The 24,872-nt window shown below is 36.5% G+C and overlaps 1 protein-coding gene across 1 annotated transcript in view; it reads right to left on the minus strand.

The window, feature by feature from the left end:
• LOC132823536 (transcription factor SOX-30-like) overlaps window positions 1-9,748 on the minus strand; it is a 40,880-nt gene extending 31,132 nt beyond the window's left edge. Inside the window, exon 1 of the mRNA XM_060837479.1 lies at window positions 9,671-9,748. Coding sequence (XP_060693462.1) covers window positions 9,671-9,748 — 78 coding nt within the window. The remainder of the gene's footprint in view (window positions 1-9,670) is intronic.
• Between the last annotated feature and the right edge of the window lie 15,124 nt (window positions 9,749-24,872).

The raw sequence follows: 24,872 nt of genomic DNA on the forward strand, positions 1-24,872 counted from the left end.
TTCATCCCATGAATGAGAAAAAATGTGATCTAGCACTGGGAAAGGGATTAATTGTGCTATTCCGTACACGTGGTGCAATATAGGAAAATAATGTTAATAAGCACCATAGTTATGGTTTAGACTATCATCATTTGCAAAGGACTATATGCTGTCACTGCATTACTAACCTAAATTCAATTGAAATCATACTTGTCAGGGTGAACAGCTTGTTGAAATATGTCAACTGCAGCTCTGTGTATGCCAGAGAGAATTTTTATTTACTCTAGCTCAGTTTAAGAGGTCTTTTTGATAGATGAATCAGAAAGTGGAGAAATAATAAAGTTCACAAATAAAAAAAAGATGGCATTTGGAACTCTTTTTGGAGACTATTTTGATATGAAGCCTACCTACATTTGTACTGACATAAATACAGTTATTCATCTATAGTGATGAAGAACTGTGTTCAGAGAATGGTTCTAATATATATATATTTTTGCAGCTTTAACAGAGTGAGCCTTTCGTCATTACATACGAAAGTCAACTTATCTAATTCTTCTCTCTCTTGAGTAATTGCTGAATTAATGATATTCATTAAAAATACAGATGATGCTCCCAATCAATGTTGTAATGCTTTGGACCTGAGTTAACCATTGCACAAGTGCATGGGTTTTGAATAGTTAAAATAAGCCCTTTGTTTCAAACTATACATAGTGTGTAACACAATATTTTAAAAACTACTTTATGTGTACAAATTGAAATTAGTCTTGCATACAAATGCAGTAATAGCATGTAGTTATAAAAATTGAGGCACTACATCTGCTTGAAGCCTACAAGGATACTATTGTAAGGATTTAGTGCTTTGTGCACAAGGCTTTTGTGCAGGAACTTCAGGTTGACTAATACCCCTCGCTCACCAGTGAGAAAGCTCATTGGATCAAACACCAATTTGGTACTATACTTAAATGCTATATGGGTGAGTATATCATCTAACTAGGAAACTAACAATTGAAGTTTCACCCTACCTGTCTCTGACAGATTGGCAGCCTGAGTAGAGTTGTAGTGTGTGTCAATTGGAGGACCAGGTTGCACAGCCATAAAGAGCTGCATTGGCGAACAAATTAGTCCTTTTTTTGTTGAGCTGGAGGGGAGACAGTGAGAGGTTGGAGGCAAGGACATGGGTAGCTTTCCCTGCCACTGAATACACTCAGATTGAGGCAAATGGAGAACAATTCCATCCCAAACTCAGGATACCTTGGTTTCCCTGTCCAGAAAGCAATTACTTACCTTGCCAAAATTTCTTTGTCAGCTCCTCCCAAACCTTTGGTCTCTATCACCTAACAGATCAAAGCCAATGTGGATACTGGAATACCATCACTTCTAGGCTTGTATTCAGGTCATGTACCCTCGTTATGAGGATGTGAAACTGTTCCTTTATGGTCATCCAGCCTAAATGCAGAAATTGCCTACCTAACAGCACTGTATCGATTAAAGCAATTCAAGGAGAAGGCTCACGACCACTATCTTTTGCCAATAATGATCAGAGCCCCAAAATTATTACTATATATCATGCCCTTTTCTGAAACTATGGATTTACATGGATTCATACAAACCTTAACTTCTACAGACAATGTGTGTAATTGTAAATTTTTTGATGCACCAATTTTTGGACACATTTGATCTGGCCCGTTTTTCTGCGGTCAATGCTTTGACATTACACTACAAATAACTGAAGTTTCTGTTGGATTTACAACAACCTGTTGTTGAAGAGGCTGAAGCAATCACCTATTTATCATGAATTCAATAATCAGGAAACATTGTGCTATACACACAAATCCAATGGGCCCACAGAAAAGCAATACTTAAAAGGACTTGTATCTCTATCTCCTTTCAAGAACAGCTATTTATTATGAGTGTGAGATCATTGAATGTATCATACACCATCTAAATGTGAGTCAGAGAAGGATAACGAGTGTTTATAATTGTATAAAGATGAAGTTGGTATTTTAAGAGAAATTGCTTTTAAGAAGGTATGGTAGAAATAAAGTTAAATTTGAATACACTTAAAATTACCAAATGAACAGAAAGACAAACCATTTGGTTTTCCCAGACTTCTCCACCATTCTGTCTGATTATGGTTGATCTGTACCTCACCTCTTACTATCAAACCTTTCTCTATATCCTCATTTATAACATTTCCCAGTCTTAAAATTGCAACTGAATTAGCATCTATATTAAATACTCCTACCAAGGTACCAGAGTTATCATATGTTGAAGGAAAAGATGTTTGTTTCTAATTTCTTTGGAAGTAAAAACATCTTGCTCAAGGCTTTCTATTGAATTTTCCTCTTACAATACGTTAAGAAAAAGATGGTGGATTCTTTGTATTACTTAATTATTTGTTTCTTACTTGAGAAAGTAAGGCCTTCATTTAACAATCAGTGTTCTAAATTTCTAACTTAAAGACTCAAAAATTAAAATCAATAATTATTATTTTCCTTCACTTGATAAAGGTAACAATTGATGATAGGTGATTAAGACAAGATTCATTGCAGAAATCAAAGGTTTACCCACAATGCCCCCACTAACAGTTTTGACAGGACTGTGAACCATTTACCAACATTGTATTTACTTATAGGCACCAAGCCTCAACCTGTAGGAATAATCTGTCCTATTTTATCTAACTTCCTTAAAAATTCACAATGTCAAGTTTTGATATGCCCAAATGAAATATATTTACATGATAAAATGAAGAGAAATCCACAACTTTGTGGTATATACCTCTATTAATTCTGGTATTGTCATTTTATCAAACTAGATTCTGAACTTTAGAAAATTTCAATTATTGTTGTCAAACACAATATAATGTCCTTTACAAGCCAACCTATTTGCTCCTAAAAAGAGACAAATACTATTGGTCCACAAAGGTTTATTTTGTCATAAGCTGTGCATGCTCATGCTAATGATCAAGTCTTAGGATAGTTATTATAGATTGTAGTTAATGTATATTCTAATGTGCATTAAGCAACACCTTGCCTCTAAATGCATATTGAGGATTCCTTCACTTCCTAATGCATAATAAAACATGATGCCACTGTGATCTTAGCTAAGTAACTGTAGGTGTCACCTGAAGTTTATGTGGCAAAATGAATTATTGAAATCTGAGCATCAAAGCACAATGAGGAGCAGATTATTCAGTTTAAACAAGAGTACAAGGAACAAATCTCTCAAATGGAGGTATCTTCCACAGGATTGATGTAGAAGAACATATGAACAATAGATATTGTACTTTCAATGCTCCACCATAATCCGAAAATATGAAATATAAGAATACAATCCAAAATGCCAAAGGATAGCTAAAGAGGGAATCTTGTTGCATAGGCTCAAGCACAAAAATGGAAAAAATAGCCTCTTTTTTTGCATTATCACAAGAGTGGTTGTCATAGCAGATCCAATTGATACAAGATGCATGCCATTGTGAAAATCCAGTAGTTCTGTTTTATATCACGCCAAGATGTTGCCGTTTATATTTCTGCAGAGTCAACTGAAGGTTACCTTCAGGGAAATGTGGGGAACCATCCATTGGCACTCTAGCCGATGTGCCATTCATCCTGAAAATGATCCTGTGGAGGGTATCTCCAATGAAGATTTCTCCCAAAGTTCACAGATAGGTGTAAATGTAATCTGTAAATAAGAAAGCATGAAATGAGAAAAGGCCCTTCAGGCCATCAATGCTCCCCCAAAATCCATGTGCAATCCATTCTAGTACAGGCACCATCAAATGTATTTATTTACTTCAGGCAATGTTCTCTGGCAAAATCTCTCCCTGACCTCCATTCAATCAAGGAAAATGTCAAAAAATCCAATTCTGTTAACACATTCTTATTGCCTTCAAACCTATTTCCATGCCGGCATTTATCTTGCTTTTTTTGAGAAGTGAAATGCTCTACATAAAATATACTTTTTATGATGATTCTATCCCATATCCACTGTTCTGTGGGGAGAAGATCCTCCAGTTTAATTCCGTAGTTGCAGTTCAGGTTCTGTGCTCACACAGTCAACTTAAATATTATTCAAACTTAACATTTTGAGGGGCTGTACATGATCAGTCTTCTTTTCTCCAAACAAAACAGTTCTGCAACTGTATTCATCCTTGTTACTCTTCTCTGATCTCTCCATTGTGTATCAATTCCATTTGAAGGCAGCATGGTTTACGCGTAAAACTCTAAAATTGATCTTAGTAACTAGAAAGTTAAGATAATTTGGCTTGTTTATCCTACTTGTAGTTATCTTCTGATATTTTGTCAATAAAAGCAAACTAATAATCCACTTCATGTTCTCATATGTATATTACCTTATGTTTAAATACATAACACCCATTCCATTCGCCATTCACTTAACTTGTTCAAGTTGCACATGTGTGTTCTCTGTTGTCTTATGTGAAAGGTCAGTATACAACATATCTTTAAAGGACATGTGCATGATACTATCGTTGTACCATGCCATGAGAGCTAATGGTATAAAAGATCTAGCTCTTCATCTTCTTGAGGACCTTTTTAGCATGTCATGCTAAAAAAAGTGTTCGACAGTTGATATTCAAATTGCTTAGCTTTAGCCCAGGCACACTATATATACCAGGAGCTATATAAAAGATTATTGAATCTTTCAGTACTACGTTATCCATATCTCATTCTTATGTTACAGGTAATATAAGTATCACCTCACCAGGTATCTAACTGAACATAAAAAGCGTATAACTCTAACTATGACAGAACATGAAAGCAGAACAGATCCCAATGAACAGTGGTGGCCCTTTATGGAGAAATGACTCCTAGATACCACATAATACAACATCTTGGTGGTATCCTGGTGTTAAGCAGCAGTATCTGCTTGTAAAAGAATCTAGAATCTCATCTGCAATACCTTGGAAACTCCACTGAAAATCACACAGCCCTGGTCTTAAAGCATTCAGAAGACAGCAGCAAGTTTATGTGAGTACTGATCTGCAAGTAAAATATCATGGAGGCAAACTAATCTTATTTCTATTTAAATTTAAAGATCCATCAAGCTATTAGTCCTATACTGCTTTTACAAGAATAATATTAGCTTGCTCTGTCACTTAAAAATAATGTATGCATCCAAAAAAATTCAAACATGCTTGAATTAAAATAAAGTCAGTGGATATTGTCAATTTAATTACAGGCACCTTCTGGTTGGAAAAATAGTATTTTATTTTTATGCACAGGAGCTACAAAAGTACCATTTGATCAGGTACAAATACTTAGGTCGAGGTATAAAGCTACAACAGATTACAAGGGCCAAACAGATCTGGATTTGCAACATTTGCCATTTACAAATAAATAACTCCCAAATATCACATCATACCACAACATGCTGGCAATTTATATATTAACCAAAATAGCTGAAAGATCAGGCCTATTGCAGACAGCACCACCATGGTTGAAAAAGTAGAATGGTAGATCAGGTAAATCAAGTTGTTATGGACCAGACCAAACCCCCTTCAAATATATCACAGAGATAGCTTAGACCCTAACTTTAATCTTATTTACAGGCAAGTGTAAGGTACTGTACTTCAGATGTAATTTGATTAATTACACTACTCAGTTTTAAGCAAAGCAAGCTTTATCTTTACCCTATACAGTTAAAGAATAAATAAATGAAAGAGGAATTGGTATAATTTTAACGCTAGTGGAAAATTTAACAGAATATTAGATTACTTAATTACTAAACAGAAACTGTTCCAATATGGTAACACTCCATCAATGCACCATTGGCAAAGTCGAGAGTGTGGTGCTGAAAAAGCATAGCAGGTCAGGCAGCATCCAAGGAGCAGGAATCAATGTTTCGGACATAAGCTCTTCATCAGGAATAAGCCCTTCATCACTGGAGAAGGCAAGTTCAGAAAAAGAGATTGTCTCACATACAATGTTACTCCAGTCCAGGAGAAAAGAATATCAAGAGAAAATTCTGGTAGAGAGAGAGAACTCAACCATTTTGCCATAGCGGGTGAGATGTACAGCAAATTCAAAACCCAAACAACTACTGAAAACAAAACTAAAACCTTGGCTCTGTGGGAGACAGACTCCACCCATTCATGTGGCTTCTGTTACAGCTTTAAAATAAAACTCCAAGGCCTCACAAGATGTTTACTTTATTGGCTTTGAACAGACAGCTATCACCTAGGGCTCAGAATCTCTCTTAAAATGGACAAAATACATCTCTAAAAGCCATAATTTCATTGTACACCCCTGTCCTTAAAAATGGACCATTAATACATAAAGGCAACTTCATTTATAAAAACTCCCAGTCTTACGTTATTATACACTACAATACATACTCATTATATTGATCCTAAGCATGCAAACATTCAACACTAAAGTCCACTTTAGTCCATTTTTTCCACCACCGAACATCTTTGCCTTCCTTCATCAAAGTCATGACACCATTACGTTTTCTTTCCATGTGTATAATTTTCAAATTAAATGACTGTAACAATAAACTCCGTCTAAACAATCTTGTATTTTAGTCTTTAAATTTCTCCAAAAACATTAAGGAATGATAATCAATATATAGATACATTACTAGCAACATAAATGTTGAAATGTTGCAATGTCAACATTGAACTTCAGGGTCTCCTTCTCAATTGAGGACTGTTTCTGTGGATCAATATTTATCTTCCTTGAAAGATACCCAGATGTCTTTTTTTTTGTTGTCATCTTCTTGCCAGAGTACAGCATCAATACCGACATACTCGCATGGATAGCCACCTTGAATGGCTTTACATAATTAGGTGTGGTTAACACTGGGCCGGTGGTTAACACAGCTTTCTGGCTGTCAAATGCCTTCTGATATTCCTCTGTCCACTGAAATTTTTTGCACTTCTTCAACAAGTCAGTCAGTTCATACAAAATTTAGTTTAAATTTTGACAAAAATCACTCAGTACCAGGAATTATAGAACTTTCCTCTTTATTGACGGTATGGGAAATTCCACAATAATCTTTATTTTCACATCCAGTGGAGCTATCAGGTCATGTTCAATGATATGGCCTAGGATTGTGACTGGGTTTTTGCAAACTCATTCCTTGCCAGGTTTATCACCAAACCTGCCTTCTGAAGTTGACTAAACAATTCTGATAGTTGCTCCTTCCATGTGTCAGTAATAATCACTAGATTGTCTATATACACACCACACAATTAGTTACTCTAGAAATGACTTTATTAGTTAGTCTTTGAAATGTAGCTGGTGCATTTTTCATATAAATCTTTTCTGTGCTGCTGGTTTAAATTAAGCAAGAGGGTTTACCCCGTGTCATAACAGATCCAACTCGTCCACATTGACCAGATATCCTAAACGGATCTAGTCCCATTTGTCACCTTCTGGTCAATATTCCTCTAAACTGGCATAACTTTAAACTGATAAAGTCCATTTGGTTCGCTAAAGCCAAATTTTCCTTTGCTCTCTTGGTAAAGGTATTTGCCAGTATCTTTTTATATTAGATTAGATTTCTTATAGCATGGAAACAGGCCCTTCGGCCCAACCAGTCCACACCGACCCTCCAAAGAGTAATCTACCAAGACCTATTTCCTTCTGACTAATGAATCTAACACTATGGGCAATTTAGCATGGCCAATTCACCTGACTTGCACAACTTTGGACTGTGGAAAGTAATTGGAGCACCCAGAGGAAACCCATGCAGACACCGGGAGAATGTGCAAGCTCCACATAGACAGTTGCCTGAGGCTGGAATCGAACCTGGGACCCTAGCGCTGTGAGGCAGCAATGTTAACCACTGAGACACTGTGCTGCCCAGTTTTCCAATGTACCCCAACCCAGGGGCTGCTATTTGAACTGTGGTGAACTTCTACTTTGCTTTCTTTTTATTTATAATTTCTGTCATTAATTTAGGTGCTGTGGTATCGCAACTTATAAAACTTTTCACTTTTTTTTGTAAAAATAAATTGCCAGTCTATTCTATTAATCTGCTTTTGGGACCATCACTATGGGTTAACTCCATTTGCTGAAACTCACTTTAATTACATTGAAAGTATGTTCAAAGGCAATCACTTGTTGAACCTGTGCCAATTTTAGAGGATTAAGTCTATGAGGAGTTTGCTTAACTGGAATAGCATTTCCTATATCTACATGTGTAATCATGTTAGTCGTGTAATCATTTTTTCCAGCCTATCTCTCCGTAATTCTCAAAGCTCTTTCAGGTCATTTCGAGTTTCCTCTCAATAATTTATCCCAATTTTTGAGAAATTCCTCATTATCCAATCTAATTTGAGGAATATCAAACTCAAATTTCTCTGGATTTCATTCTTCACTATGAGTTGTAAAGAGTACCACAATCTCTGTTTGTTTTCCTTCCCAATCAAAAAATCATTTGAGCATGCATACATGACACACTCTGTGAGATTTCCTTCCATCTGGTATTCTTGCCAAATAATTCACCTCACTCAATTTGATAAGGCGCACTAAACCTTCCTTTTAAAGGTCCATCTACCAATGGTAGTAAAACTAACACTTTATTCGCTCTAGCGAAACTACAGATTTGTGATTATTTGTTTGCTTCCTGTTTCATCATATGCTGTGCTACTTTCAAATGCTGTCTAGCCAACTCATCCACAGTATTTATTTTTTTCCATGTATGTACTACTCTCTGAACTCTGACAGACCAATTTCTCCTTCATTAATTTCAGTGGCCCTTTCACCTCATGTCCAAAACCTAAGTCAAATGGACTGAATTTAAATTTATTCATTAGGTGAATCCATAATTGCAAGCACTCAACATGGTCTTTGAAATTTGATGTCAACATTCCAATCCTCCACACAATTCTGGATGGTATGCAATAGACTTAAATTGCAATATTCCTAAGCCATCCATGAATGCCTTGAATAATTTTGATTCAAAATTTTACCCTTGATCTGATTATATTTCTGTGGGTAGTCCATATAGAGAAAAAAATTGAGTAACTCTTTGAAAATCCTTTTAGCTGTGATATTGCATAATAGAATGCCTTCAGATATCTCATAGACACATCCATTATGGTCAACAAATACTGATTTCTGTTTTAAGGATGGTCCTACACAATCAATTAAGCCTCTTGTAAAACGTTCCTCAAATGTTGGGATAGGTGTGACTGGTGCTGATTTTATCACTGTCTGAGGTTTTCCTATTACCTTACATGTATGATACGTCTGGCAAAATTCAAACACATTATTATGCAGTCCTGGACAATTAAAAAGTTTTTGTAGCTTGGTTTGAATTTTCCTCACTCCAAAATGACCTCCTACTGGTATCTCGTGTGTTACCCACAACACCTCCTTTCTATAATCCACTGGCAATACAACTTGATGAACATCTGCCCATCTTCTTCTGTCTGACTACATAACAGTCTCCATTTCCTCATAAGACTTCATTTTTAAGGCAGTAACATTCTGAGATACACCTCCTTCTCTGTATGCTTTTTAATACAACTAACTCATTTTTTTCATCTTTTTGTTGTAATTCAACTAACTTCTCTAAACTAAAATATCCATCTTGTCCTCCATCTGTTGATTTTTTCAAACATTTGATCAACCATAGTTTCTGATAATTAGATTTCAACTTCTTTATCTTTCTTCTTTGATTTCTCCTCCTGTTTCAACCTGTAGCTTTGTGACCTTGTTACCACACAGTCAGGAAAAATCACAGGATTTACTTCCTGTAACAGCTCAGTCACCTCATTTTCCACTGGCTTTTCAACCATTGTAGGCATCACTCTTACCTGGGATCCAGCTATACAATTCTTGAGGATAAATTGTATCTCTGGAAGAGAATTTCTCTATTGCTCCTACCATTACTTTACCACCTTTTACCAGACTCTTCAACCTCAATTTATAGAATGGAATACTGCTCTTCTCATATATAACCACCTTTTCTGCCAATATTCCTTCCAAATTACTTATCTCCTCATCTCTGACCATAAATACTATTCTTGTATCATCTAAAATTTCAACCTTACCTTTGCAAGTAAATTCTTTAAAGAGATCCGGCACTTTCTTCCAACCAACCACTGACCAGACTGTATATTCTGTTGGTGCTCTTTAGCTTCAACTGGGATCTCCTTTACAACTTTAATATATCACACAAGCTTATCTTGTTTTACCACATCTGTCTTTGTAGTACTTTTCTTAAACGCTAAAACTGTGAGTTCATATGTCCTATCATATTACAGTGAAACTTCTGATGGTTTTCTTCCCTTTCCCTCTCATGGGTTTCTTTTTTAACCTCTGGTAAACTATCTCTACTATCATCAATGAGATCTCCTTTTCCTTCACTAACTGAGGATTTCTCTTTTCCCCAATTTCTGTTCCTCACAGATTAAAATTGATATTGGAAGCAGGAAGTGAAATTTTGAACTCCTCTAAAATAACAATCTCTAAGAGCATCATACGTCTGATCTACTTTCAATGCCTTTATCCACCTATCAAAGTTAGTATGTTTGATCCTTTCAAAGTCTGTGTACTTTTGACCAGATTCCCTTGTTTGATTCCTAAAACGCTACCTGTAGGCTTCCAGGGAATTAGTAATTGAGGATAAAGAGATGATAGATGAATTGAACAGGTATTTTGTTTTGATTTTCACTAGAGCGCATAAAAGTACCATTCTGCAAATAACTGTAAATCATGAATTGAAAGGGAGGGAAGAACTCAAGAAAATTAACAGGGAAATAGTACTCAGTTAATTGTTAGAACTGCAAGTTGACAAGTCCTTAGGTCCTCAGAATTGAAGATTAGCTTGTTAACAGGAAGCAGAGAGTAGGAATAGGTGGATAATTTTCAAGCTGGCATGTTTTCACAAGTGGTTTGCCTTAAGGATCCAGTGCTGGGGACCTCAACCTTTGCAATTTATATATGTGTTTGTATTGAGGGATTGAGGGTATCGTGGTTAAATTTGCTGATGGCACAAAGATAAGTAGGAAATGGAGTTATGAAGAGGACATAATAAGCCTCTCTAAAGAGATATACATAGGTTAAGCGAGTGGGCAAAGATCTGGCCAATGGAATAGAATATGGGAAAGTGTGAAATTGTCCAGAAAGAATAAAAAATACACATTATGTAAACTGCAGAAAGATTGCAAAACTCTGAGAAGCAGAAATCTGGATGTCCTGATCTATGGATCACAGAAGATTAGAATGCAGACACAGCAACTAATTAGGAAAGCTACAGAATTTAATGTTTTAGTGCAATGGTAATTAAATACAACAATATGGAGGTTATGTTTCAGTAATGCAGAATACTGATGAGACCACAACTGGAGTACACAGTCAGTTCTTGTATAATGTGATGACATTTTTGTGCAATCCTGTGCTATAGAAAAATCGTGCTTTAGTATCAGCACTCAAAGTGCTGGCAATGTAATTGTTTTACAGCCAACACATGATTTAAAAGTTAGAAACAGCATCTCAATTCGTCAATCATGTTACAGCAAATTCACATTGATGAAACATCTGTTAAAGCAGAATGACCTGTCCTTTGCATGGTACTAGTCACTGTGCTCATGTAAGTTTGGTAACACATTGGAAGAGGTTCAGAGAAGATTTATTAGTCTAACAGCTGGAATGCATAGATTGCCTTATGAGGAAAGGCTAGACAGAGTAGGAGTTCAGAAGGGTCAGAGGCAATTTAATTGAACCTTATAAAATCCTGAGGGGATTTGACTGGGTGGATGTTGAAAACATGTTTCCCTTTGCGGGAGAATCTAGAACTACAGGTCGTGTTTAAAAATAAGGGGGTGCCCATTTAAAACAGAAATGAGGATTTTTATTCTTACAGAAGGTTATGAGTCTTTGGAAATCCCTTCCTCAAAAGATAGTGGGTGCAAAATCTTTTAATACTGTAAAGATAGGGTTACATAGATTTTTGATTACCAAGTGAATGAAAGATTATTGTGGGATGCAGGAATGTAGAGCTGAACTTAAAATCAGATCAGCCATGAAATTATTGAATGGCGGAGTAGGGTCAAAGGGTTGAGTTGCCTACTTTTGTTCCTTGTTTTTATGTGGTGACTTAGTTAAGAGCATGATGGTAGACTGATAAAGGCTTTGAACATTTCTTTGGTGAATACTAGTGCCTCACTGAAGTTCTAGAGGAAAACAAATTAACCATGATGATCCACAATATGTGATATTTCAAAAATCATATGCGTTTATATAACAGATCACACTGCTTCAACATGTAGCTTGACTTTGAATGTTTTATTAGTTCCCAGGTGTATGCCATCAGTGCCACAACTTCCTGTTTGAAACACTTCAACATGATTCCACCCTGTCGTAGCACCAAAATGGCCTAAAACAATATCATGAAACACATTCTTGATGACTGTGACCATGATGTTTTTTTCTTCCAATGCATCTTGGGTCTATATAGGCTTTGATACAGTGGATCACATACTATCTTCCAAAATTGTTGTCAACATTCTCCAATTTAGAGAAAATACCCTCATTATGTTTCAATCCAATGGTATTCTAAGATCTCCAGCAGTCGTTGCTGTTCACATTCTATACTGCCACCTTGAAAGGTGACTTAACCCAAGGATCCTGGAAGTGTCCTCTTTCTTATCTACAAGTTGAATTTTGGTGACATTTCTGCAGATGAGGGGTCAGTATGTTTGTTGATGGTACCCACTCTGGTCTCTTCTGATCCTTTCCCTAGTTGTTCTCCAGTCTTCAATGAGTTAGAATTTTATGGATAAGAATAGATTAGATTCTCTACAGTGTGGAAACAGGACTTTCGGCCCAACAAGTCTACACCGACCCTCTGAAGAGTAACCCACACAGCCCCATTTCTCTCTGATTAATGCACCTAACACTCTGGGCAATTTAGCATGGCCAATTCACCTGACCTGCACATCTTTGGACTGTGGGAGGAAACCGGATTACCCGGTGAGCCACTGTGCCGCCCCGGCAATGGGAGGATATAAACAATCACCTTTGGTGCTCCCTACAAATACCATACTCTTGGCATGATTCCAAGCTCTATCCTCAGCCACTAAACATGACATTTTATTTGACCTGAACTGAGCTTGTTATCTCATTTCCTTTCCATCACAGTCCGCCTGCTCCTATCTTGTTAATGTCAGCCCTTCCTACTCCAACTTCAGCCCATCTGTTCTTAAAACTCTTGTGCTTTTGCCACCCTCAGATTCAATTAGTTTAATGTTTTTCTAGGTGGGCCTCAATTCTTCATTAAACTTTAGCTCATTCAACAATCCATTGGACAAATATTACCTGCACCAAGTACCACTCTCCCATTACTCCAGTCCCTATTTTATCTCAGCTCCCTCCATTTTAAGGTTTTTATCCTTTCTGCTAAATGTCTCCATTGCTTTAAACATCCTCCAGCATCATGAATACATTCCTATATAGTCAGTTCTTCCCCACATTATTAGAAAAATTGTGCCTTAGAAACAGCACTTAAAGTGTTGGCACTGTAATCGCGTTATAGCCAATATGTGTTGTAGAAACAGCATCCCCAGTTCATCAATTGTGTTACAGCAAATTCACGTTGACAAAATGCGTGTTATAACAGAATGGCCTGTTTCCTCATCTGTATTTGAACCTTGTCTGTATTTCACTATTGACATACACATCTGCAGGGAGCTGGGATCCAGCTCCTGAATGTATCAGCCTCTCTATTTCCATTTATATGACCTTCCACAAAATATACTTATTGACCATGCTTTCGTTCACTTCTCCTAATATCTTCCTCTCTGACTATAGTGCCATTTTATTTGCATCTGTAGAAAATGTTCCTGTTAGAAGTTTTATTAGAGCTAGCTTCAATCATCTGACGGTATTCTGGTGTAGGACAAGGATCAACTTTTTTTTTCTCCTGTGATACCACTTTATGGAGCATCTTTTATTGAAACTAATCAAAATTAGGAAAACATTTTAAAATTGTAAATAGGAAACCATAGTTTAGCTGTTTGTTCATGTGATCTATTCTTGACATATTTGATGGTAGTATTGTTTTAGCAGGTTTGTGTGTGGTTTCCATATTCACACAGTATTAACACAATGTAACAGTCTACGAAAAAAGTTATTTTTCTCTTACACACCATTTAATCATGAAGATAAACATTAATGTTTCTTGGTTTTTCCATTCAATGCTGTTACAAATTTTACAAACTCAAAGTCATTTCTAGCTGAGGAAGTAAACATTTTTTCACTGTCTTTCTTGACTGATTTTCAACCCCGTCCACGTCAGTCATTTAACTCTCATCCGTATGCTTTTTCATTATGCAACTACCTCAAAATATGTCAGCAAACTGGTGGATCCTGATGATATGGAAGTACTCACACCAATTCTGTACTTGTACCTACCTATCACCAAAAATATGCACTTCTGATACTAAAATGTTGATTTTGCATTTATCTGTGTATTCAGAAAAATATATTAATACAATGTTGCACTGAGGGTTCACTGCAGTGTGTATAAAATCATTGATGTCAGTGCAAAATGACTTAACAGATGCTGACATAATGGATGGAAACATTGATATGTTTTTAAACAATACATTATGCCCTATTATTTGTAACTTTGAGTGCATTATTAACTGCAATATTATTAACCTTAATTGAATACATCTGATACTGTCAATTGGCTAAAGCAAACAAACCTCAAATTGCTGGGAGAATTATGTATCAATGGTGTTCCCCATGACTAATGTGTGAACAGAAAAGAGCAATTCACAGAAAAGTTCCTTGAATTCTAAAGCTCCACAAATTGAGAGATCACTTTCACTGTTAACATTGCCAAAGTTGCCAAATTTTGCTTCTGATTCTTAGGATTCCATCAGGAAATGTGTAATGCTAATATGTCCTGGTAGAAAACAGAAAGTCAAGAGTAGCAGTTGAGGATTGGACTAGCAGAAGATGGGAAACAATATGCGAAATGGATTGATGCTGAGACTACTATAGTTCACAATATTGTATTTATGACTTGGTGTATGGAATTGGAAATACAATTTGACCAATGACACCAAATTGAGACATATAGTACATACTGAGGAAAGGACGTGCAATTTTTGGAAAGGACATGCAATTCTTAAATGGATTTCAATCTTGATAAGGGTTGCATTCTGATTTTTTTTTAAAAAGCCACATATTGTTTCAATAATATGACTGTAAAAGCAGTAAAGGCATGCTGCTTTTACAATTTAGCATGCTGGGGTCCACGATTGAAGCTTCACCAGGTTAGTAACTGATATTTCATTTTACCTGGTGCTGCTTTTGTAATAGTATCCAATATTCCTCATTGTACCAGACTGACCTTTCAGATGGTAGAATGAGGGACAAGATAAGCCATATGGTGAAAGATTCTGCTGTTGGTGTCTCTAAACTTTGTAGACCTTAAGTTCTAGAATTCCCCTCCTAAACATATTCTGGTCTCTCTTCTCCTTTAACATTTTGTTTAAAATCTTTCAAAATGTTCTCAGCACCAGGATACAATATTTAGCAAACGTTGGATGGCAAAAGTATCATTATTACATCCTCCAAACCAAAAGTGCTTTATAGATTTATTTAATTAGTTCAATTATGCAATGTGAGATTACTGGAAACACACCAGCATTTATTGTTCATCCTATAAATGGAAATGAAAGTTCATGAAATTGTAGTTCTCAGGATTTGTAATGATTTGGCAGCTCTATAAGAATGCTGAGGCATTATATTAGAACAGTGTCCTGGGCTCCATCAGAGAAGCATCTGATGCGTGTCTCTGGACATCATATTAGACCTAGTGCCCTAGCTGCTGCTGCTCAGCTAAACAGACTGGTCTGCTGTAGCCCATATGGTTTGCTGTGTAGAAACTATAGCTGAGCCCTCTGGACGCAGAGATACTTGAGATTGTGTTCCAAAATCATCTCAACTGTCCTCCATACAATCCTATCAGCGTTCAGCCTAAGCTACAGTCACTGGAGTATCACTTTATGAATGCACCAGGTTAGAAAAATGAGTGCATGTGCTATTAAATTTGTAAAGAAGGCTGATTAGTCTTTTGTGATGCTGACTGATTTTTTTTTGTTTTTCTGGAGTTGATACTCAAATATGATCTCTGAAATGAGTGCAAGATCTAAAAATCTAGAATAAGAAAGGCATTCAGATATTGTAAGCAAGATGGTAAGGACAAAGAGGCACAGTGAATAGAATCTAGAGATTCTTTTCAAGATGCTTTGTCTTTGAGAGTTTGGACAGATGAGGCCTTTGTTTATCACAGCCTCTCTTCTTCCTCACTTAACTGTTCCTCCTTTATTTTCCTTGCACTATTAATGGCAAAGTTATGCAGCATGCATGCAAAGTATAATAAGTTGAGATGCTCACACTGCGTTGTACTGAAAATCTTCTCCGGGACATTTCAGGCAATGAAAGCAAGGTTCACTGATATTCCTGTTGGCAGAATGGATCTAGCTTTTGTTAAGGACCAGACCATACCCCCTCAAAATATTTTAAGAAGGCAGCCTAACATTTTCTTATTCTGAAGGTGGATGTGAAGCGCTGTGTTTTTGATGCAATGCAACTGGTCAAACCACTTGATGTTAAAAAAAAGCAATTTATTTAAAAACTGTAGTTAACATACAAACTATAAGAGGAATTTAGAATAACTTACCTATTGGAAAAACTTAACTGAATAATAGATACAGTACCTATAACTAATTAACTGTTCCAGTGTAGTAACATCCCATAAACACACCCCTTAACAAAAAGGCAAATTGACACACACAAAGATTCTTACATGCAGTTCTCCAATCCAGGAGGAAGGAACATTAAGAGAAAATTCAGAGAGTGTAGCAGTCAACAGACATTTACTGAAGTGTCCACCTCTTTTGAGACCCCAAACAGCTTATCAGGGTTACTAACAAAATCAAAATCCAGAGACCTGGAACTGTGAGACTTGGCCACACCCATTCAGGCTGCTTCCATTGTTCCAACTTTTAAAAAACCTTAAAGGGCTCACAAGTTGTTTATTTAAATCATCTTCAAGTAGCAGTTCAGAACATCTGCCTTTACAACCTCTCTTAAAAAAAAGACAAAATAACCTTTTAAAGTTGTCACATCTCCACCCTTTTAAAAAAAGGGTGGAAAGATGCTTTCAATTTTAAAGCTCCTAGTCTTACTCTACGAGTACACGACAATATATACACCTTACATTGACTTTAAGCATGCAAACATTAAATACTACATTCTATTTCAGTCAGTTTACTCCTGCTTCAGAATGCTTCCGTCTTTCTTCATCAAAGTCGTGACAACATGTCAGCAATTACGTTTTCTTTTTCTGTCAGGTGTATAATTTTCAAATTGAATGGCTGCAATAATAAGCTCCATCTAAACAGTCTCAAATTTTTGTCTATAAATTTCTCCAAAAGCTTTAGTGGGTTATCATCAGTATATACAATTGTCTTGACATATTACTGGCAATTTAAATGCTGAAATGTAATGCCAACACCAAATTCAAAGTTTCTTTCTCAATCATGGAATATTTCTGCTGATGAGTATTCAAGTTTCTGAAAAAATACCCTATAGGTCTTTCTATCTTCTCACCGTCTTTCTATAAAGGTGCAGCATCAATACCCGCATCACCAAAACCAATAGCCACCTTAAATGGCTTTGCCTATTTAGGAGTGCCTAACACTGGGACAATGGTTAACACAGCTTTCAGGCCATCAAGTGCCTTCTGACAGTTTGCCATCCACTGAAATTTTCTGCACTTCTTCAGCAAGTCAGTCAATGGAGCAACCACACTGCTAAAATTTGGTACATAATTCCAATAAAACCCATTCAATTCCAGGAATCGTACTACTGCCCTCAATATTAATGGTATGGAAAACGCCTCAAAAACTTTTGTTTTCACATCCTGTGCGGCCATCTGTCCGCATTGTATTGTCCAAAAACATGGCCCAGGAAAGTGACTTGTGCTTTTGCGAATTCACTCATTGTCCAATTTAGTTTGAGGAATGTCCAATTCAGAGTCATCTAAACTTGTGATAGGCTTTACAATAGTCCACACATAGTCATTGGGTACATTTGGTTTTGGCACTATCACGTTGGACGAGCTCCAGTTGCTGCAACGTACTTTGATTATGTTGTCTTTAAGCAAGCATCCAATCTCCTTTTGAACATGTGCCAACTTTAGAGGATTATAAGGGTGGTATAAGGATGTTGCTTAATTGGAATAGCATTTGCTGCATCTATGTCATGCATAATTAGATTAGTATTTCCCAACTTATTCCAACATATCCCCCCATGCAACAGTAATAACTTAAAGGTCATTTGGATTTTCATCTGGAAGATAACTCAATAATTATCCCAATTTTTGAGAACTTCCTCTTGTCCAATTTAGTTTGAGGAATGTCCAACTCAGAGTCATCTGAACTTGGTTCTTCACTCTGTATTGTAACCAGTAACACATTCTCCTTTTGCTTTCCTTCCTTGTCAAAATATCTTTTGAGCATATTCACATGGCATACTCTAAGATATTTCTTTCTATATGGTCTTCTTATCAAATAATCCTCCACCTCACTCTCTTTCCGATTTGATAAGGTCCACTAAATGTTTTAAAGATTCACCTGTCACTAGAAGTAACACTAACAGTTTATCTCTACATGCAAAATCGTGAATTTTTGATTTATTGTCTGCTTCCTGTTTCATCGCATGTTGTGCTGTTTTCAAATGCTGTCTAGCTAACTTGCCTGCTCAATGTAGTCTTTCTCTAAACTTTGTCACATAGTGCAAATGTGTGGTCTCTGAACTCTGACTCACTAAATTCTCCATGATTAATTTCAATGGTCCTCTGACCTCATGCTCAAAATCTAATTCAAATGGACTGAAGTTGGTCAATTCATATGGTGCATCCCTAATTAGAAAGTGTACAAACAGAATTGTTCTACCCCAATCATCTGGATCATCTTCACTATAAGCCCTCAGCATGGTCTTTAAAGTTTGATGGCACCTTTCTAATGCTCCTTGCAATTCTAGATGGTACACAGTGGATTTGAATTGTTTTATTCCTAAGCTATCCATAACTTCCATGAATAATTTGATGTCAAATTTGACCCTTGATCTGATTATATCTCTGTGGGTAGTCTGTATCTCGTGAAAAAAATTGCATAACTTATGTACAATGTTTTTTGCTGTGATATTGCTTAATGGAAAGGCCTCTGGAAATCTAATGGACATTATTGCCAACAAATACTGATTCCAACTTTTTATTTTAGGTAGGAGTCCAATGCAATCAATTAAGACCCTTATAAACTATTCTTCAAATGTAGGAATTGATATTAAAGGTGCTGGTTTTATTACTGCCAGAGGTTTTCCAATTATTTGACACGAACGGCTTGTCTGGCAAAGTTCAACTACATTCTAATGCAGTTCAGGTCAGTAAATATGCATTTATTTTTGGCTTGAGTTTTCTTTATTCTCAAATAACCTCCTACTGGTAATTCATGTGATACCCACAACACCTCCTTTCTATAACCCACTAGTAATACAACCTGATGAACGTCTGCTCATTTCTCATCTACCTAAGTAATGGTCTCCATTTCCTCATCAACTTGTCAGTTTTTAAAATAGTAACATTTTGGGATACACTCAGATTCTCCTGTGTATGCTTTTTGATACAACTACTTCAGATTTTCATCTTTCTGTTGTAACAATTAATTTCTCTGAACCAAAAATATGCACTTGGTTCAGCATCTGTTCTTGTTTTTTTTCTCAACCATTTGATCAAACGTAGTTTCTGACTATTGTATTTCAAGTTCCCTATCCTTATTCTTTGATTTCTCTTCTTACTTCAACCTGTAGCTTTCCAATCTTGTTATCCACACAGTCAGGAAAAATCCCAGGATATAACTCATGTAATACCACAGTTGCCTGATCTCCACTGACATTTCAACCACAGTAAGTAGCACTCGCACCTCTGATCCAACTATATCATTACTAAGGACAAATTGTATTCCTGGAGTCAAGAGTTCCTCCATTACTGTTGCCACTTTTCACCGGGTACTCCAACCTCACTGTACACAATGGAACACATATTACCACCTTTTCTGATGTGGGAATGCTGGTGTTGGACTGAGGTGGACAAGGTCAGAAGTCAGGCGACACCAGGTTATAGTCCAACAGGTTTATTTAAATCACAGGCTTTCAGAGTGTTGACCCTTCAGCAGGCAATAGCCCTTCGGAAATTACATATCTCTGCACTTCTCAACATTGAAGATTGACTTGCTTCTGTATCTCTTGAAATTGTAATTTCCTTACCTGCTCCACTTGGCATATGAGAGTAAATGTTTACTTTGCAAGTAAATAGTTTAAGAAGATCTGGCATTTCTTCTCAACCAACCTCTGACCAGGTTATACATTCTGGTGCAGTTTTTTTTAGCTTCTACAGTGCTTTCCTTTACCACTTCAACAAAATTCACTGCTGTATCCTATTTCCCTACATCCATCTTCCCAGTGCTTTTATTAAAGCACCAACACTGCGACTTCATGTGGCCTACTTTATTACAGTGAAAACACTGGAGCTTTTTTACTTCTCCTTCCCCCTCATGGGTTTCCTTTTTACCCTGTGACAAACTATCTTTACTGTCTTCAATGAGGTCTCCTTTTTTCTTACCATTTGAGGATTTCTCTTTGCCCCCATTTCTACCCCTTACAGATTGAAATTGATGTCAGAAGCAAATCTTTTGAACCAACTCAGCAATTTCCGCTGCTAATCTTGCAGTTTTAACTCTCTGCTCTCCCATATGAGCTCTCGTTAATTCAGGAAGTGAATGTTTGAAAACCTCAAAAATAATCATTTCTCTAAGTCTGTCTTATGTTTGATCTACTTTCAATGCTCTTATTCACCTATCAAAATTACTTTTAAAAAACGCAAGAACTGCAGATGTTGTAAATCAGAAACAAAAACTGAGATTGTTGGAAAAGCTCAACAGGTCTGGCATCATCTGTGAAGAGAAATCAAAGTTAATGTTTTGAGTCTGGTCACCCTTTCTGTTCCTGTACCTCCTACTAATTAACTGTTCCAATAAGGTAACAGACCATAAACACATTCCTTGGCAAAAAGGCAAATACAGAAACAGCTTCTTACATCCAATTCAGGAGGAAAAAACATCAGGACAAAGTTCAGAGAGTGTAGCAATCAACAAACATTCACTGAAGCTTCTAATTCTTTTGAGGCCACTAACAGCTTCTGAGTGATTGAAAAATGCCAAAATCTTGATATCTGCTTTTGTGAGAGCTGGCCACACACATTCAGGCTGCATCCATTTTTCCAACTTTAAAAAAAAACCTGAAGGTCTATCAAATTATTTATTTAAGTCATCGCTAAGGCACCTCTGCCTTACAAACTCTCTTTAAAAATAAAGGACAAAATAAACTTTTAATGTAACATCATTGTCGCACTTTAAAAACGCTCTGCAGAGATTTCTTACTTGAGTTGTGAAGCAAGGTGGAATCTTTTTTGTGAGCAAATAGCCAATCTGTAAACTGCGTAGCTAAGTTGGCACAAGTTCACACAAAACCTGGCACAGGTTGAAAGAATATGACTACTGGTTTGGTCATAAATTGTTACATGGGCAGGAAGTAGAACCCCATTTATATAATTACAATCTAGAGGCTTGATATGCAACGTGACAGCAGTCTTTGCATCTTGCATGTTGGAGAAGTACATCAATGTTTTCAAAGCCTCATCTCTCTCATTTTAAGTCCTATCAATGGAGATTTCTCTTGGTATAGGGACACTAGTCAATTCTCTAATAGATACATTGAACTAGAAATTGGGAGGTTTTGTTGACATTTCTGCTGATCAAATTCAGTCTATGGCATAAAACTTGAAGGTTACAGTGACCTTCTTAGACAAAGGCAATTCTCGCTAATCCTGGGTTCAGACTTGAGTTATGGCTTGATCGGGTAACACAGCTCAGTAGCATCCTCGGTGACACAAATGTATCTTATGTATGGCTTCTGAGTAAGGCTGGTGAAAAGTTGTGGGAGAATTGTGCTCTGAAAACTCAATGCGAATATGACGTTTTGATGAGTGTCATTGACCTCCCTCTGCTGACAAGTTCTCCTGATCTGTGATCCTGTGCTCCTTGCTAATTTTTTGCATCCTCTACCCCAATGCTTCCAAAACATTTTTCTACTATGACCATATTTTGAGCTTTGGAAATTGTCATGACATCTTGGTGAAATACTGGCGGGTTGGAGAAAAAAACAGTAGAATTAGCCATTGCTGTATTGGAGCTCATAACCTCAAAATATCAGCGCATGACACTATTTAGGGATCCAACCCCCTTCTTTTATCAGCCTAGCTCTTGCCCCAAAGGCAGTCCTATGAAATTGTGTATCTGCACCATGAACAGCAACAGTGTAATATCAGGAAAACTTTTCTGTGAAAATAAAGTAAAAAATATACATCAAAAAATGTCTTGATGTCAAGCAAAAGGCAGAATTATAAACCAACAATGAACCTGACCACACTCACTGCACGGTTTCTTTAAATAGTATGGTAAGAAACTTTTCCAGCCCTGAGCAGCGTATTGTTTGTCATGCAATACTGCTCCTGGAAAATATCCTGAGGTAATCAGAATTAAACTATTCATGCAGCATCATGTAGGTTAATTTTTCTTTAAATGTTGATGACATGCAGCCATGTTTCTCATTTGACTTTCTTGACAAGCATGGCACAATTTTGGCTGGATCTAAGTGTACACTTCCTACCTATCTAACTCCCGTCAGAATTTTATATTAATGGGGGTATGCAACTCCATGCTCTTAATGACTTAGGACTGTCAATAAGGGACTCTAACCCAGAGATTTCAACCTCAGACTGCTGAGAGCACTATTTTCCTTGGTTAGCTAATATCTTTCTTTAACTCTGTCTTTGCTAAGAATGATTGCTAAGATAGTTTACTGACAGTTGTAAAGAAAGCATATAACATTCTGCTAGGGTAGTTATAATATTTTAAATGTTTCATTTCTCACAATGGACAGCTAAAAGATTAAAAGAGAACATAAAATTAAAAGTAAACACGATCAAAAATCCAAAAAACTAGCTCAAATCTTGATAAGTAGGAAAGATACAAAGTGCATTATCAGGTAACAAAATAAATAGTGATAACTGAAATAAAGGAGTTTGAAAAGAAGCAAAATCAACACAACCCTTGCAAAGACAAATTAAAACCAATAAATGTAACACTTTTTTTAAGAATACAACAGTTCACTAACTCCATACCCAGGATCAATAGTGTTTGCGTACAAGTATAATCAATCAACCTGGACATCATCGATTTTCTACATTGTAAACACTGTTGGACCTGCAATTGTATGCTGATCCCTGATGTCAGTGACAATCCATGGACGCAACCAAATGTCACAGGCACAAGAAAAATTGCAGCAGATTATTCAAGAAATAAAAAGAAAAATGCAAGTTCAAAAAAAAAAGACTAATTAACCAACTGAGAATAAAATCAGGCTTGAGATTACTATCTCTGAGATGATGAAGTCGTTTGGGAACACCTCTATTCAGCCCTGTTATGACACGGCAGTAAACCCTTCTGCTAGTTAAACCAAACACATGGAAAAGCTCATCTTGCCTCATAATCTGTTAGGGTGACAGAGAATTACCCAAAATCCACTATTCTTTAACTCTCAAAGTGAATGTTAAACACGGCTACTTACAACTCTAAGCCTCTTTTCTCTAAAAGGCTTGTTGTCTATCACTCTATAACAATATCCTGATCCAATAAAAGCCCCTATTAAATTTACAGCAATTTAATTTTCAAAACCAAACACCAGCAGTTGTCTCTAATGTCGGTCTTCCTCTGTTCGTAGATCTCCCAGGGTCATTATCAGTCTTTTGCTGCAAAGACGCTTCATATGAAAAAAAGGTACCTTTGACAGAGAGTGTGGCGAATAGCAGTCTTTCAATGGCAATTGGTGCTCTTTCTGGCGAACTGTCCAAAATGCCTGCTTTCTTTATACCCCAAACATCAGATCGTCTCATTGGTTCAATGGTGTCAAAACAGTAAAATTCAAATTCGATTAGGTTTTAGTATCTTGGGACATAATTTAAACTGAGTGGTTAAATTCGAACAGCTGAGATATCTAGGTTACGGCTAAATGTTACATCTTTCAATTTTCCAGCATACTATGTGAATGCTAGTCAGTCATATGACAGTTGCTTGCCAGCTTTCAGCTTTCACTCTCCCTTAAAGGTACAGTACATGCCTTCAACTTCATGAAAGTCATCCTTATGAGCTGTTAAGTGTTAAAAGAGAAAGAAATGAAAAAGGATGAACTATAAACAGTTCATCATTAATCCAGTAAAAGGAATGCTCATTTATGGGAAGATTGGAGCAACTTGCATGTAAAACAGGTCAGGTTCAGCAAGAACAACAATGAAAACTTTAGTTTGAACTCAGAACAATGCCAGAAAAAAACTTACAGACCTGTATAAACAGTAGATATGTACAATACACACAATTAGGAACTGCTAGTCACACATAAGACAGTCCTTTCAAGAATTAATGCCAATGATGCACTAATGAAAGAGCTCATGCAGAACATAAAGGCAACCAAACAACTGAAACAACATTTGGAAGAACTTCAAAGAAATCAAAAAGAAAAGTTGAAGAGATCAGACAATTATTAGAAATGGTTATCAAAAATGGAACAGGAGAATGCTAAAATCTTAGGAGAATTAAAAAACTCAAGGGTGCTATTAAGTAACAAATCAGTAAGTGCCAAGATGATTTGAATTGCTCATGCTCAATGGCAGCTCAAGACATATTTAGGCAATTTAGAGTCTTCAAGATTCAACACTGAGCTCAGCCA

Source organism: Hemiscyllium ocellatum, chromosome 16 (genome assembly GCF_020745735.1).
Source record: "Hemiscyllium ocellatum isolate sHemOce1 chromosome 16, sHemOce1.pat.X.cur, whole genome shotgun sequence".
Classification (NCBI taxonomy): domain Eukaryota; kingdom Metazoa; phylum Chordata; class Chondrichthyes; order Orectolobiformes; family Hemiscylliidae; genus Hemiscyllium; species Hemiscyllium ocellatum.